This window comes from Haemaphysalis longicornis, unplaced genomic scaffold (assembly GCF_048455015.1).
Source record: "Haemaphysalis longicornis isolate Haplotype H1 unplaced genomic scaffold, Haemaphysalis longicornis Haplotype H1 scaffold_4, whole genome shotgun sequence".
NCBI lineage: Eukaryota > Metazoa > Arthropoda > Arachnida > Ixodida > Ixodidae > Haemaphysalis > Haemaphysalis longicornis.
This window is the reverse complement of record NW_027526361.1, coordinates 122,845,855-122,861,267: the sequence shown is the minus strand read 5'-3', so window position 1 is coordinate 122,861,267 and position 15,413 is coordinate 122,845,855. Positions and strand designations below refer to the sequence as shown.

At 45.0% G+C, this 15,413-nt stretch overlaps 1 protein-coding gene across 1 annotated transcript in view; it reads left to right on the top strand.

Moving 5' to 3' along the window:
- Window positions 1–243: 243 nt before the first annotated feature.
- Window positions 244–15,413, top strand: part of LOC144180551 (solute carrier organic anion transporter family member 74D-like) — a 36,609-nt gene continuing 21,439 nt past the window's right edge. The window contains exons 1-4 of the mRNA XM_077708880.1: window positions 244–980; window positions 1,336–1,422; window positions 2,533–2,727; window positions 6,741–6,905. Coding sequence (XP_077565006.1) covers window positions 257–980; window positions 1,336–1,422; window positions 2,533–2,727; window positions 6,741–6,905 — 1,171 coding nt within the window. The 5' untranslated portion in view covers window positions 244–256. The remainder of the gene's footprint in view (window positions 981–1,335; window positions 1,423–2,532; window positions 2,728–6,740; window positions 6,906–15,413) is intronic.

Genomic DNA, 15,413 nt, shown 5'->3' with positions numbered 1-15,413 from the left:
GTACGTAAAATGTCCCTGCACAAGCGGAACCACAATGAAAGTACTCAAAGAGCACTGACACACCTTATTGTGTAAAAGATAGCAAATATTCACGCAAAACGAAGTAGTGCGCGACGTAATAATTTAGTACCCTGGAACACAAAACCGCCTTGGGGGTTTTCTACATGTAACAGCAAAATGTTGTTTCTCTTTGGAAAGAGGTTACACTTAGCCATGACATGTGTTTTGTTTTTACAGTGTCACTATCTTCTTTAGAATGGAGGCTCACGGCAAGTCGAAAAAAGGAACCGGCTTGAATTTCCCGCTCAAAAAAGACCTTCTGAAAGTGCCGGACGAACCAACACTAGAAGAAAGCAACATCGATGGGTTCGACAATGACTATCTCTGTGGGATTGGGCAGTTACGTCCTCACTGGTTGCAGCGATTTGCCAACCCTCGGGCGTACGGAATCGTCTTCGGACTGCTTGGAATTAGCCAAGGCGCGTTCAAGGCGTACATGGTGGGCACGCTGTCGAGTGTTGAGAAGCGCTTTTCCATAAACAGTCAAGTGTCGAGCGTTATCCTTATGGCGGACGGACTCAGCCCATTAGTCGCCACTGTCGTCTTCTTGTTGTTCCTACGGCGCACAAGCATGCCGAATTGGATCTCGGCAGGCATGCTTTTGTCGCTAATCGGTGCTTTGGTGAGCTCTTTGCCCTACGCAGTCTTCGGTGCCGGAACGCACCTTTTGGAGCTTTCAAGCTCTTCTCACGACCCAGGATCTACATCTCAGTTTTGCAGTGGTAATGGGAACCAGAGCGATGCCTCTAAGTCTTCTATATCCTGCCAAAAGCAGGACTGGGACTTGAATACAACAAGTGCGGTCGTGCTTCTGTTTCTGGGGAACTTCCTCAACGGCCTTGGAGGCGTTGCCTGTTACGTTGTGGGTGCGACGTACATGGACGACAACGTCAAGAAGAAGAATTCCGCCCTCTACTTTGGTGAGATTTAACTCCTCATTTGCTTCCAGATAGACTGCATCTCTTCACTCTGCGTAATAGATGGACCTGAAGTTCTTGAATCCACTGTTGGCTATTGATTCAACTCTTGGCTATTTAGTGGAGGTTTGGAATCGTGCCCACGTAGTAAAAAAGGCACATGTCTATTTTATCGTTTGCGCCTTCCACACATGGCTCCTCAGAGCTTCCCAGAAAACCGTCTACTCAGCAACACTATTTGCTGAGTTCTCAACGAATTTGCCCAAATTTAGCGCCGTAGCAAATTTGCAGCACGCGTTTACAATGCTGCCGCGTGCTGAATTGCAAAAGTATATCGTCCCTCTGATTTTGGTTGCAGGAAGCATATTCGTATGCCGTTACTTCGGCCCCGTCACTGGACTCATTTTGGGTTTCTTCTGCCTGAGGTACTACGAGGACCCGTGGAGTAAGTTATGGCACCTCTGTGATTTTTACGTGAAAATGTACTCGAATTCGCAACAGTGGGGATTTCATTAATTATGAGAATTAAATTCTGGTAACAGTTCTTCCAGCAAACATGCTGACTCTGTCTAAGCACGTATTGTAAAGGTACTCTTTTCGTCAACACTCAAGTGTATCGATTAAAAGAATGGTACAAACTTAGGGAAACAAATAAAGTTCAGTAATCAATTTTTTGTTCGTCGTAAACGAGTAACACCACCAGTTATTCCATTTTCGGTAATCGTATTTCGGATATCAGATGTCATGTGCGCCGCACGCCACGACAGCCATGTTGGATGGGTTTTCCATGACCATCAATGCCACACCTCCAACCACTCGCTTCTGCGTTATTAGGGTGCTGTGTTTGTACACTGATTTGACAAAAAGCATCGTTCCGACCCCGCTCGTTTTATTGGGAACTTACAACGCACCGGACATGTGGCTACGCTGTACGGCCTCCTTCGCGGGGCCTAGACGTTTAAATTTTAATGGCGAAGCTGTTCAGCAAATGGTATTTTTCATGTCCGCAGACAAAAAGACAAAGAAATTGCAGAGCGCTCGCAGGTAAGCGCGGGCCTCTCGGCGACCGCCCGGCAGTTAACAAAACCAAGACAATGCCTACGTTCGTGTGTGCTTGCCTCACGCCGAACGCTCAGCGCACCCAGCGCATGTTTGGTAAACCAAACGTGCCCACTTACGGAGATTAACAAAGATTACCCGAAAAGGAACTCCGGCGTTCGCCGTAATAGTGTTAACATATGCTCGGGAGGATACCGGTCACGGTGTGATGTGATGTGATGTCCAAATTACCACTTCAAAAAAAAAAAAATGATAGAAGCTCACACTCATTGCACAACGATGGAGTAAAGGTAATTGCGGCAGCAAAGAATAAGCAAATCGGCTGCAATCGTGGGCTTAAACATTTGTGATTGTCGTTAAGGTTGCGTATATGTTTGCTACCTTGAAATCTTACGCGTTAGTGTGAGCTTGCTTCATTTTTAAAAGAAAAACGTCGAAGTAAAATGGCCGCGTATGACTAAACTAAAATATCTGTATTTGTTCTTTGTAACCTTAGTGGATCCAGGTGTTACGCCTGCCGACCCCCGCTGGATTGGTGCGTGGTGGATGGGATACTTGGTGGTGGCTTTGAGCTTACTTCTCTGCGCAATTCCTATGGCGCTGTTTCCAAGAAAGATCCGTCATACGAAGGAGAAAAACGTGGATCTCTCTCCTCAACCTGATCATCCTGCCCTAACAAAAGATTTTTACGGTGAGTACTTATACCCCAATCTGAATTTTTCTAAAATATGGTCGTACAATACGTTTCACCACCCGATTATGAATATTGTTTTACAATTTCTTCTTTGAGGGAAAAGGGAGTTCTCTGGTTTGGCTACTTGGCCGTAGCACTACCGTTACCTTACAGCCATAACAAATACAAACTGTGCATTTGCAACAGAACACTGCAAGTAGCGTGTAATGTAAACAAAGACAGTTGGGTTTTTATATATTTTGTGGTTGAAAAACTTGGATCAATTGAGAAAGTGATGAGTGGTATTTAAAAACGCCAAAACTCTCACTTGTTGCGCAAAAGAGCCAGAGTGACTATTTCTAAAAATCGTTTATGTAAAAAAGGTTTGTAACATTACATATCCCCTCCATTGTAGTTTCGTGAGGATTTAAACGAAATTTAAATTCCATTCCGAACTTTTACACAAATATTTCGTAATATTCATGTTATTACCAATTTTTTCCACACATTTGGCAACATTCACTGAAAATGTAGAAATAGTGGATCTCATGAGCATTTCTTTGCAGCTACGTTTACAGCGGTGAAGACGAGTCGGCGATTATTCATTAGTCTATTCGCCTTTTTTGACTGCTTTTGTGACGACACTAACATACGCTCGCACACAATGGACGCTGCAAATTTTTTAGAGCCTCTTGTAGCCGCTGCTGACATCCCACTTTAGGCAAATATTAATTGACGAGAATATGTTACTCACGTGAACGGTGGTGCCCTGGGGATATTGCAGACCTGTTATGATTCTAGCATAACTGGCTTCCTGGCCACTCGCTTATTTGAGGACGCCATTTGTAATATAAAACAGCAGCTTGTAGCTATTTGTCAATCTTTCCGCAAAAAATATTTCCAATTGCCAAGAAATATTGAGGTGAAAACCTTGGATGTCTCAACAAACAGAAAAAGTAATCGCCTGTGTTATAGACGTCATACAAATGCTGTCAAATTTCCTTGACCCTAGCGGGAGAAACTACTTTGTGGAGAAGCGCGCGGATATAATTTTCTGTATACTGTATTTTCTTTATCACATACACATATTGCTGCGCTACGTGCTGTTGCATCGCCTATTACACTACGAGAGTGGAAAAGGGAACTGTGCTGTGTAAAAATACGGTGTTCATAGGGCGTCGTTGTTGACTGTCGCATTCTTACACGTTACCAGTTTCAGCAGTATTTGTTCATGCCAGTGCAGATTACAATAAACAGCGAAGAACGTTGCGCCAGCAATACCGGCTTTATTAGAGAATGTTCTCATATTCCCGTGATCTTCTTTTTCCTCGGTAGCAAAAAAGTATTCGCAATGAATCAGTTGTTTTGTATAAAAATTTCCGAGTCTTTTCACCAAGGTGAGTTGCGACTACTAGCACTCGATTCGCGCTAGTTAAGCTAGCTTAGGCACGTAAATAAATGACGCGCCTGAAGGCCTCGTTATCGACAAAGTATAGTGAGTCGTAAACTACAAACAAACATGTTGTTTTTGTGCACGCTTTGGAGGGCAACAATAACAACCCATATCGTCCCTAGAGTTTAGATGCCTGTCCTTCTGCACGCAGCCAATAGGCCGAAGAGTTCAGTTTGTTATTCGAAGTATTGTTTTCAAGTAATGTGTTGCCAACCGCAGAAGAACCACCAGCACGCCTACTTGGTGGCATTGTCATTTGTTGCATTGCTCTTAAGGTCAACAGAATGTTGCTACCTCTGCGGTAAGTTTTAAAACACCTACTGTATACTACACCAGCAATAAACGCATCAACATAACGTCGGTTTGGGTTTTCAGGCACGTGCGCTGAAGGGCATCGTGACTATTTTAAGGCACTTTGAGTTATTTGGCTGCGCTCTAATAGCGAAAACGCAACCAAACTAAACCGATGTTCGAAAGCAAACGTTAAAGGGACCCAGAAAAGCCTTCTGTAAAAGTTGCAAAAGGCCTGTATTGTCACGTAGCACCAATATAGCGATGCAATGCCGTTGGAATAATTGATCTACATTCAGTATTAGCTGCGCCAGAAGCAATTAAATGCACCTCTCCCCACTTGCCAATCTACCCCTCCTCCCTCTCTGCCTCCTTCAAAGCAGCTAGCTACATTCCTGCGCCTAGGCTCGCGTCAATCACTGCGGACCCACCTTTGCCGCCTTTGCCTCGGGATCGCGCAGGAAGGAGGAAGAGCAGCCGGAAGCCAATGGCAGTGACGCCGCCGGCGGCTGACCTTGCCGGCGATTGGGCGAATCAGGGGGCCCCTTCGCCGTTGCGTCAGCAGCGATCGCCGTTGCGTCACCCGCGGTCGCCGTTGCGTCAGCCGCGGTCGGCTCGCTGCAGCGTCGCGCTCATCGGCTGAGAAAGGCGATCTTCAAAATTTTTTTACAAATTATCTGTACAACGTATGGGGCTCACACGTGGCTCATAAATCCCCCGTTATGTGTTCTACCACCTAAATGCATTTGATTTCCACCTTCACAAAGCTTTCCGGGGTCCCTTTAATACTATGCATAATTGGCTTCCCCCTCTTTAGCATTTTTTGCAGTTTCGATAACTACTTTGTGTGCTCGCTGTGCCTTATTCCGGCAAAATCGGCCCAAAATTCTTAGATTCAAACTGCTCCTACCTAGTGGGACTGTATAATGCTGTGGAGCTAAATTTTTGTTCAGAGAATCTCCGAGGTGATTTTTGCAGCAGCTTTGTTTAGTTGCAAGTGATCAAGACAGAACTACCTTAATCCATATGCTTTCCTGGAATGCCGAGGTATAGCCTTATTTTGTGTGCCATGGCGCAGACGTCGAACCGAAACGTTTATTTTCACGCCTAAAACAACATCCGGCAAACAGTCCTGCGTTTCCTAGGCTTTTAGGGTTTAAAGGCGCAAGAAAAACGTTGCCCTTTCAGCAACAGAGATTGAATTCCCAATAAGCAAACACAACGGTGGCGTCATGTTTGGATTACATATAAATGCTGGTTGTTTCTTTAAGAAAGTTCAGTTGGGAGTGGAACTTCGTTTGTCTAGGTTGTTTTTTCTCTTCTAGTGTCCGCGTTTTTCTCGCGCCTTTAAGCCCTGTTATCATGTCGAACCAACTGGCCCACATTAAGCTATTGCTAGTTCCTACGCTTGTTTTTCAAGGCCATGTGATGAAACAGTTGGGGGTCATGGTTACTTACCGTATAGGCATTGCAGGAACCCAAAAGCCTTCATTGGGTTGACCTTATAAACGAAATAACAGAAAAGGCATGCATGTATATACGGACGGCGGTACTCCGTCGCGTTATAGCAGAGAAACACCTGGCGACAGCCTCCCTTAGCCGAGTGGTCGCCGTAAAGGCGTGCAACATGTTGCTCCTATCTGAAATCGGGCCACGGGAACTCGTTTCAGCGAATGTCCACGATGCGCAGTTTACATACAACGGGGCAATAAGCCTAGCAAGTGTGCCATTGTGATTTTGTGACCATAAACAACATGTCTGTGTAACACTTGGACAGGGAAAAGTTTGAGTGGAGTTGCCCTTCAACCCTTAACCATTGTTGTCACTTTTATTCACTGCGAAACTTTTATCACTGTGCCCTATTTTGTGTCATCACCTGTAGGCTAATCGTATAGTCTGGTGGATTCATTACCAATAGCTGAGCCTTTTCTGATCATTTCAGTTTAAGCCCACAAGGAACCTAGAGATGCAGCAGTGATAAAATGTTTTGCGTTCAACTTTTGCCATTTATCGGCTATATTACCATTGTTGTGCCCATTTCTAGGTTCTTTTACAAATATACAATCTACCTTTGCCTCTGCCCCGTAACGCTGTACTTTGCCAAATGCGCACTGATTTTCCAGGCATTGTATCAGGTATAGGTCGGCTAGAGTTGGCTTTTATGATTTTTTTCCGGAATTCCTTTCTTAGCGTGCTACAAATGGGGGGTATAAATTAAATAGCATTTTTTCGATGGCTAAGAAATCAAAACATTTTGTGGACATGCTTTCTCGGCATTTTGTTACAGATGCACTGCAAGTGGTGAAAAGGCTGGCTAAAAATCCCATCTTTGTCTTCAGAACGCTAGGAAATGTCGCTGTATCTATGGCTTTAACTGGGTACTACGTTTCGTTCCCCAAGTATACGCAGCACCAATTCCAACAAACTTCGTCGAGAGCGAGCCTGTTCACAGGTAGGTGGGGTATATTTTTAGTTCCCGGAAACAACACGGCAAAACAAGCGAACTTTCTAAATTCGCTTTGCCGGTAGGAGGATGCTAGTTGCACGGACATTGAATCTTATAGTATTGGATAACGAATATTGTTTCCTACGTTTTTATTAGGCACTTTAATTACAATATATGAGCATAGCATAAAAAATGAGTGCGAATCTTTTCAGTAACCCACCTTTTAAGGGGTCTCTCTTAAACGAGAAAAATTGATTTCTGGTAAACCCGACTTTTAATATTTGTAGTGGTGGTGTCACGTGTGCCTGCGTGCCTGGAAACGGTTGTACGCTTGCAACCATGCTAAAAAACAGCACATAGTCTTCGTTGCATATGCGTGGCTCGCGTGGAAACCCCCGTATGGAAGGCTGGTTCGTTGTTATGATAAATTCTTTCTTGACAAACTAAGAACATTCTACCGTGATGGTTGGGTAAGAATTTGTGTTATGTTTGTCGTCTATTTTTACATTGTCACCCAATATTATTTTTAGGTTTGAGACGATTGCCAGCAACGTGTTCATATCACGAAAACCAGAAGGAATGGGTCATGCTTACACTTGTAAACCTAGTTATAACGAGTGAAAGGTCTCTGTAGCTGCGCTTTGCACAGACTATGCACGCACTGTTTCATGAAAGTTCAGTCACACTTTCCCTACGGGAAACTCCTGTGGCGCAGCACCATCCATGTCAAGGCTGAGTGACCAAGCGTCCGCGAAGCAGCCGTTAAGCCATCCTTTGGTCACAGTCGCGTGGTACCGCAGCTTTGAATCTTTGAGACAGCGCGGCTGGCAGGCCGGTCTCCAGAGGATCACCTGTCGCGACGTCTCACCTCTTCCGGGCTTCCAATCGCGATACCCTAAAGAATAATTACCTCCGATGATTATAAAACGCGTAATAAGTGTTTAAGCGAGATTTTCTTAGTTTTCACTATCGTCTCTTGACAGTAGCAATTGCCACACTCCACTTTTTTTAAAAATGCTACATCTAAATTTCACTCACAACTTTGCATCGCATCGGTTGTAGAATACATTTTTTATGTCTTTTGAAACTACTGATGAACACATGCTGTATAAAAACATCAGGAAAATTTACACGATACCCTAATGAACCCGGTTCCCCATCATATACTCTAAAGCATGAGAGATCAAAGGGGGGGAGGGGGGAGGGGGGCATTGGGAGAAAATGCAACCAGTCTTCGCGGGCAAACGTTCGTCTTCAACACAAGCAACTGGGACAGAGTTTGCGCCTTGCGCACTAAGACAGAGTAAATGTTCGCCCCCGGCGATATAAACAGAGCAACAGGAAGCCAACACGCAACATTTGGCCTCGTTGCCACGTCAGTAATCTCCTGTAATGCCGTCGCGTTTAGATCTGGCATATATCTGTGGAAAGTTTTTTTTTATTTTTCAAAACACAATTCATTGCACTCAGTGGGTCTTTTTTTATATAGTGCCACATGAGAAAATGGCACTTTTAATGTTAAGAAAATTGCCTAGGCTAAATCAAGCGACGGGTCATTGCCGGGAGCTCACGAAGCCCGACGGGAAAACGCTTCTCGGTGACGTTATATTAATAAGCTAGCGGTATTCCATGGTATAGAATTAAGTTCAATTAAACATTTCAAGTGTATGTTGATCCCACAGCATCAATACCGCTACAAAATCATGTCATTCCCACATCACCTGCGTCCTGTTCCTGAGTGTGCTGATCCACACTCATCTCAAATTTTATCAATGTATTATTATGGTATTACAAAACATTCTTTTTGGGTTACGAGTAACAATAAAAGCAGGACGGTACCTTCTACGACCCATTATAATCTCTTTATATCACTCATTCATACATAGTCACTAGAGCCACTAGATCAGGTTTCAGAGTATCGGCACCCGTTTCTGTCATTGTTGGATGCCGCCGACAGCGGCTATTGGTCGAACTGCGTCACGTGGCTTTTGTTTACCCCGGAAGGCACTTGGCCGCTGACATTGTGGTGCCCCTGTGTTGTCGCGTGCGCGCGTTCTTAATAAATCGTAATTTTCGGGGCGCACACCGGCTGTATGGGACGTTGAGAGTACGTTTTTAAGCCCCAGACAGAGTAGCGATGCCATGCTGTTCTGTACAATGGTGTTTCAATCGGTCGGAAGGTGGAAACTGCTGCCTCGCTTCCGGCTGGGACAGAACGACAGTGGTCTAGCGTAACCTACAGCCACCAGAAAATTGTTGCTTATTTTGTGGCTCTAGCTTATTTATGGACTGTAGCCTAACCTAGAGCCACTAAATAAGGTACGCTAGCGTAACCGAGCCTGATCGTCAGGCACAGGCGTGCTTTCTCAAAATACTCGATAAGTAAACGCTGCTGCCTTGGTTGTCAGGCAACGCCCGGACGATTTCGCCGGGAAGGTCGGCCGCAATTGGGCGCATAAAGCTGGCCACCATGGCGCTAGGTACCAAAATGGCTTCCGGCGTGCATAAGTGTTGTTACTCTTAAGCGTAGCTCATTTAGTGTCTCTAATAGCCACCTACAACACTGTCTCTGATCATGGGCAAATACTTACTTAAGCCCCATGTCCTATTTACAGCATCTATAGAGACAAGCGGTAAAGCTAATTATTTTTAACTGCCATCTTTCCGGAGAGAGAGAGAGAGAAATAACTTTTATTTGTCCAGTTTGTGGAGGAGAGCTAGACCTCCACCCTAGGCGTCGGCCAGGAGCCCTTGGGTCCTAGCAGCGCCTTCGGCTAACTGGATGGCCCAGACTTGATCCGCCGGGTCTGAGCTGAGCAGTACGGTCTCCCACTGCCCATTACTGGTAATTTTGCGGCTCTGAGGATTCGCCTGAGGACATGCCCATAATATATGTGCAATATCGGCCCGTTCCATGCATCTTCGACATTTATCTGAAAAGTGTCCAGGATAACAATGACTATACGCGACGGGGTTCGGGTACGAGTTCGTCTGAAGAAGCCGAAAAACCATAAATTGCCTTTTACTGAGGTATGGATGAGCGGCGGGGTAGCGGGCTCGTTCGAGCCGGTAATGAGTAGTCAGCTCCCTGTAAAACACAGGCCTGTCTCTGCCCGTCCAGCGAAGCGAGTGAGTGTCTGGGTCAGAAGTGTCGACGCCAGCTCGGTCGGTAAAACCTCGAGCCGCATCGTGCGCACACGCGTTTCCGGCCAGGCCCGAGTGGCCCGGTGCCCATATGAATTATATCTTCCCGTTCCGCTCGTCATGGGATCGGGATTTTAGGATTTCGGACGCCTCGGGTGAAATTCGCCAGCTCGAATAATTTAAAATAGCCGACTTGGAGTCGCTGACAATGAATTTAATTTTTGGAGAACTTGTCATCGCCAGGGCGATGGCCGCTTCTTCACCCACCTGTGTGTCCGTCGTGCGGACCGAGCATGCGGCAATTGAATCTCCACGGAAATTGACCACTGTGCGGGAACATGACATTTCCTGGACCCTCAATGTACTACCATTACACAACCTTTTTCAAGGAAAGCTGACAATTAGTTACCACATAGTTAAGAACAAACTATTCCTTGGTACTCAACCCAATCAAACCTGCCTAACCTCAACCCCACGAGATTCTCTGCAAACAACAATCTGCTATTTCCCAAGGTTAAAAGTAAGTGCAGAAACTTTGCAGTGAATTTTGTGCGAATTATATTCTGAGATCGACTACCTACTGACATCAAAGCTTCTATTTTATTTCATTCCTAAAACGCGTCAAACACCACCTTTTACCCGCACTTGATGATTCATCGATGGCATGAACGCCGTATAAAAGTAATACGTACAATTGTTTATTGTTTTCCTTTGTTTTCATTATGTAAATGTTGGCAATATGTTTTGATGCGCATTTGCGTAATAGAATTACTGTTGCACTATATTTATTTTGTCGATTTCCCTTTTCTTGCGTCATGTTCTCATTCGTGCTGTGTAAGCATGCTTACAGACGAGTTTATTCTGATTTATTTACGCATTATTTCTACTGCCTGTAAAGTTGTACTTTTCATTTGTTTTGTGTATTAACAGTTGATATGCGTGACATTTTTCTAACTTCGGGACTTCCTTCTGTATTAACTGTTGCCATAAATTGAAATTGAAATCGAAATTGAAGCGCGTCACGCGATAAGACAGCTCTCATTGAAAATATCAAACCTTGCCGGCTAACCGTAATTAATTTGTATATGTTTATTCGACGCGAAAAAAAAATAGAGAAAACTCCATTACCTCGACAACCGTAGTCCGGGCCGTGCCACAAGGTCTTTACTTTAAGAGACAGCCGGTCCATAGATCTCCCAGGGTCCCTCACTAACCCAAGTGAAGTGGGTTGCCACAAGTTCTTTCGTCGACTTCACGTCAAAAACTCATTATATGCTCATCACATCAGCAACAAAAATAAAAATCGGGCCAAGCATTTCCAAGTTAGCTTTCACTCTCCGTAGATAATTGCCTTGCCTACACTGCTACAACAATTCTGCAACGGCAGTAAAACCCGCGTGCAATTTGAAGAATTCACTTTAAAGGCACACTGAAATGAATTTATCAAGCTCCCGGTTTTGCTTGCACTGCGTAGACTGGCTCAACTTACACACTTTTCATCTTTTATCTGATTGATAAGTCGGTAATTATTTTATAACGCGCGAAAGAAGAAAAACTGCCATGCGCGGTCGGTGGCGGCCGCACCGACAAAAGGCTGGGAGACGGGAGGAGATGCACCTTGACTGGACGATGTCCAAGGTTAGCACTCAAACAATTTTCGGTTTTGTTTCTGTAAAACAACATGCTTCTTGGATGGGCATTCTCGATATCTCAGTAATCCTCGTACCGTGCTTCTGCCATGTTGTCGGCTGTAAAATGCCTAAGATAAGCCTCCCAGACCGGCTTGGAATCGTAGCAGTGACTAGCCGAGGCCTACGCAGTGGATGAACGCCCTCCGCTTCACCGCAGACGCTCAAATGCCATGCGCTTTTCCCCCATATTTGGAGGTTTCTTCACTTATGCCTGTATCGTAAAAAGCCTTGTTTGTTCGCACCAGGCCAATGGTCTGTTGATTCTAGCCTCTGCCCACTGCCCGCAAGCAGTCGGCGCTTATGTCAACAGCACGCCAACTAGAACTCTCTAGCGCGTCAGTGTCAGCCTGCGCGCGCTCTGTGTACTAGTTCGTGGTGCAGTGAACGTTACGGACCAAAAATGGTCAACTTAGTATAGAAAACATCGGCCGAAAATGAAAAAGTCAACTTACAAAAAAAAAAACAAATAAAAACAATATACCCTCGGGGATTCGAACTTGGGACTTGGGAAATAACATACGTAGCGCTCCAGACCAGTCGGCTACGGGCTTTTCTTTCTTTATTGCCTGGATTCGACAATTCACAACACATTACAGATCAACTGCGTAAATGATGAGGCGGCCCGACTTAGGGCTAGTGATGTCCTTGAAAATTCTTTCAATGACGTAAGCTGCTCTATTTTTGGCAGCCACACAGGCGAGACCTCTTGCAATTTAATAACCTCCACAAACGCCCTACACTTTCTCTGAAGCACTGCTTTGCAGAACGGGCATCTACGTCGCTGTACAGTCTTGCTGTGCGTGAGCGCCATATGCTGTGGAGGCCCAGCGCCATGATTAAGTCATAGGGCATTCCACCCTCTTTGTCTACGGAGAGATACCGTATGCCATGAGGGTTTAGCGGGAAGTCTTTGCAAAATGTTCTCTGTAAAACATCCCGAAAATATACGCCGTCCAAACAATGAAAAAAAAAACAAGGTCTATCGTCTCCGGGGATTTGCAGCTAAAGCAATCTGTCGCCCATGGCACAAAAAGCCCCCTTTCTTCCATAAAAGTCCGGACTAATAATGTTCCCGTGTGTAGCCAAAAGAAAAACGACTTTACTCCAGGCTGTACTTGCAATCTTGTCATCCTTTTGAGCACAACCTGGCCGGTTCCTCCACAGTACATAGCTCTGTACTAAAGCACACGGAAGACAACATCCACAATATCATTGTACAGGTTTTTCCGCTTCACTGTGCTTAAATAATCTTTCGAAAAACGTGCACTCAAAAAGTTCACACTCCCAACTACTTCTTTAAAAAAAACCAAAAATACCCCCCGACAGGTACTCTGTGGTGACGACATAGTCAGGAAGTACCCTGCCCAGCCTTAGCTGACATACTGTTCGTAGAAATGGGTCTCTTACATCTCTTATGAACATAAATCTGTTCACTAGCTGGCGCACAAATAAATGCGCCAGTCCCAGTCCCTCCTTTTTCACTCTCCTAAACAGGTGGGTGCGACTGCACCTCTCCCAGGTTGAGTCCCACCAGCGCCGCCAGCGGTGGAAATATAAGGTATATAATGTATAACCAGCTAATACTTTTGTTTAGTTTTAGCATTTCAAGCAGCTCAGGTGACTATTTGTTGTATAGCGCTCGTGCAGTAAGCGTCCCCCAAATTTTCACAATATCTCACGTGTAGCAATTGCATTGGTTTTACGGAAAAGCGTTCGCATATGTGTGGTCGTGCTGCTGGCCCCTGTGCTTGTTCTCCCAGCGCAAAAAAGTGCTTCGTGCTCCCTTGTTTTACGCTGTACTGTAAAAGTATCAGTTGATTTTATATCTTTAGTACCTCTAATGAATTTGCTGATACTTCTCCCGCCTTCAAGTGGCCTTAGATTTTCTTACTAGCGAACCAGTCAGCGAAGCATCGCATGTGCCCTTGTGCAGCGCTTGTGTGGAGCGACCTTGACTTGGAGCTAGATACAGTGTACAAACTAGCAAAGTAAAGAAAGGCACATTCTTCCATTTACAAACTTGTCGTGGCTTCGTTTCAACTCAGCGAACGAATTGCGACGACCCGTTGGCGGCCGGCGGACTAAACGCTGGGCCGACTGACTCTGCAGGAAGGTCGGCGGGCCGTGCATTAGCTCAGTCAAGCCAAGTCATATCCTCCTGACGTCACACGAATACGCCACAGAAAATGGGCGAGGGTGCAAAGAGGAGGACAGCGCTTTCGAATTGATTTTTCTACTAAATAAATTCGCGTAAACGCGCTCTGAATTGTCGAAACATGGTCTATGGACTCCGGACTACAATTTGCACTAGTAATCCCGCAATGTTTACGAATCATTTCAGTGTCCCTTTAATCAATGCCGAACTTAGTTTCGCCTGTTCATAAAAGAATGGTCACTTTCCCTATTCTGACACTCACTCAGACGACCACTTCCATATACGATAGCCGAAACCCTTGCAAGCGATAAACAGCAAGCGCTACAAACAGCAAGCCATAAAAATTCTTTGTCGACGCTAATTTGTGCCGAAACAAATGAGTCGCCAGATCAGCAAGCCTCCAGTTGCAACTACGCCACTAGTTCTTTTTCGTTTGTACAAAAAAAAAGCGCTGGTTTGGCGGTTCTACTTGCATCGAGTTGACTCAACTGAGCAATATTTGCTAGAGTAATCAAAACGCTAATCGCTAGAGCTTGCAAAGTTAGAAATGGTAATAGAAGCGAAAAGAAAACGTCGCAATATGCGAAGTACTGAACGCTTTGCGCTTTAATACTTATTTTCTACCAACGATTCCACCAACAATTCTGGTTTAGCCGCGTGCCCCAGTGGGGGAGTATTGGGTTCGTGTTGTGGGGGAGCGCGGTACAATTCCCGCTTTGGTGCTGAATTTGTTTTCTCCCTACTCCCTTCGAGTAGGTCGTCCTTCGGGAGTATCGGAACAGACCAATCATTAGCAGAATAACCGTAGGCCCGCTCGCATTTGGTCCCTAAATGGTTGAATCATCGTGGCAAAGGGGCAGTAAGTCCCTCAGAAGTCCAAATATTGTTTTTTTTTGCCTAGGCGCGTAGTGGCGCCGGCGAGGCAGAAAAATAAAGGTGTTGCGCTTATAAATATTCGCAACACGGAGTTTTTTTTCTGACATTTTCAGAAGACAATAAATGCTGCTCACTGATTTCTGTGACTGTAAACCCGAATTCCACGTGTAAACGTTTCTTCAGAAACAGTTACGTAGTGTTAACATTTAGTTTATGTATCACCCCAAGGTGCAACCAATATTCCGACAATACAAAAAACAAAAAAAAAGAGTGTTACAAGGTCCAATATTGCACATGTTGCACCACAAATAAATGCCTCGGAAAATATTTCGAAGCACGCGGAAATATTCATAGGAAGAGAAATATCCTAGAGTTAACTTCAGAAGTGCTGCACATCTTGCGAGAAGGATGAGCACACAGTAATAAAGAGGAGCTCGTAGGTTCATACCAAAATCTGTGTAATCCTTGAGCAAGAAACTGGCGAATTGTAGCCGTGTATACAGAGCGGGAATATGAGAAGCAAAGCCCCTGCAGAAAGAAGGCTGCGGCGGAGACGTAATAATTTTGCGTCCATGAGCTTTTAATCTTTATATGCATAGCTTCTATGAATATCACCCTCAGAAACAGTAACTGAGCGTGGTCCACTCC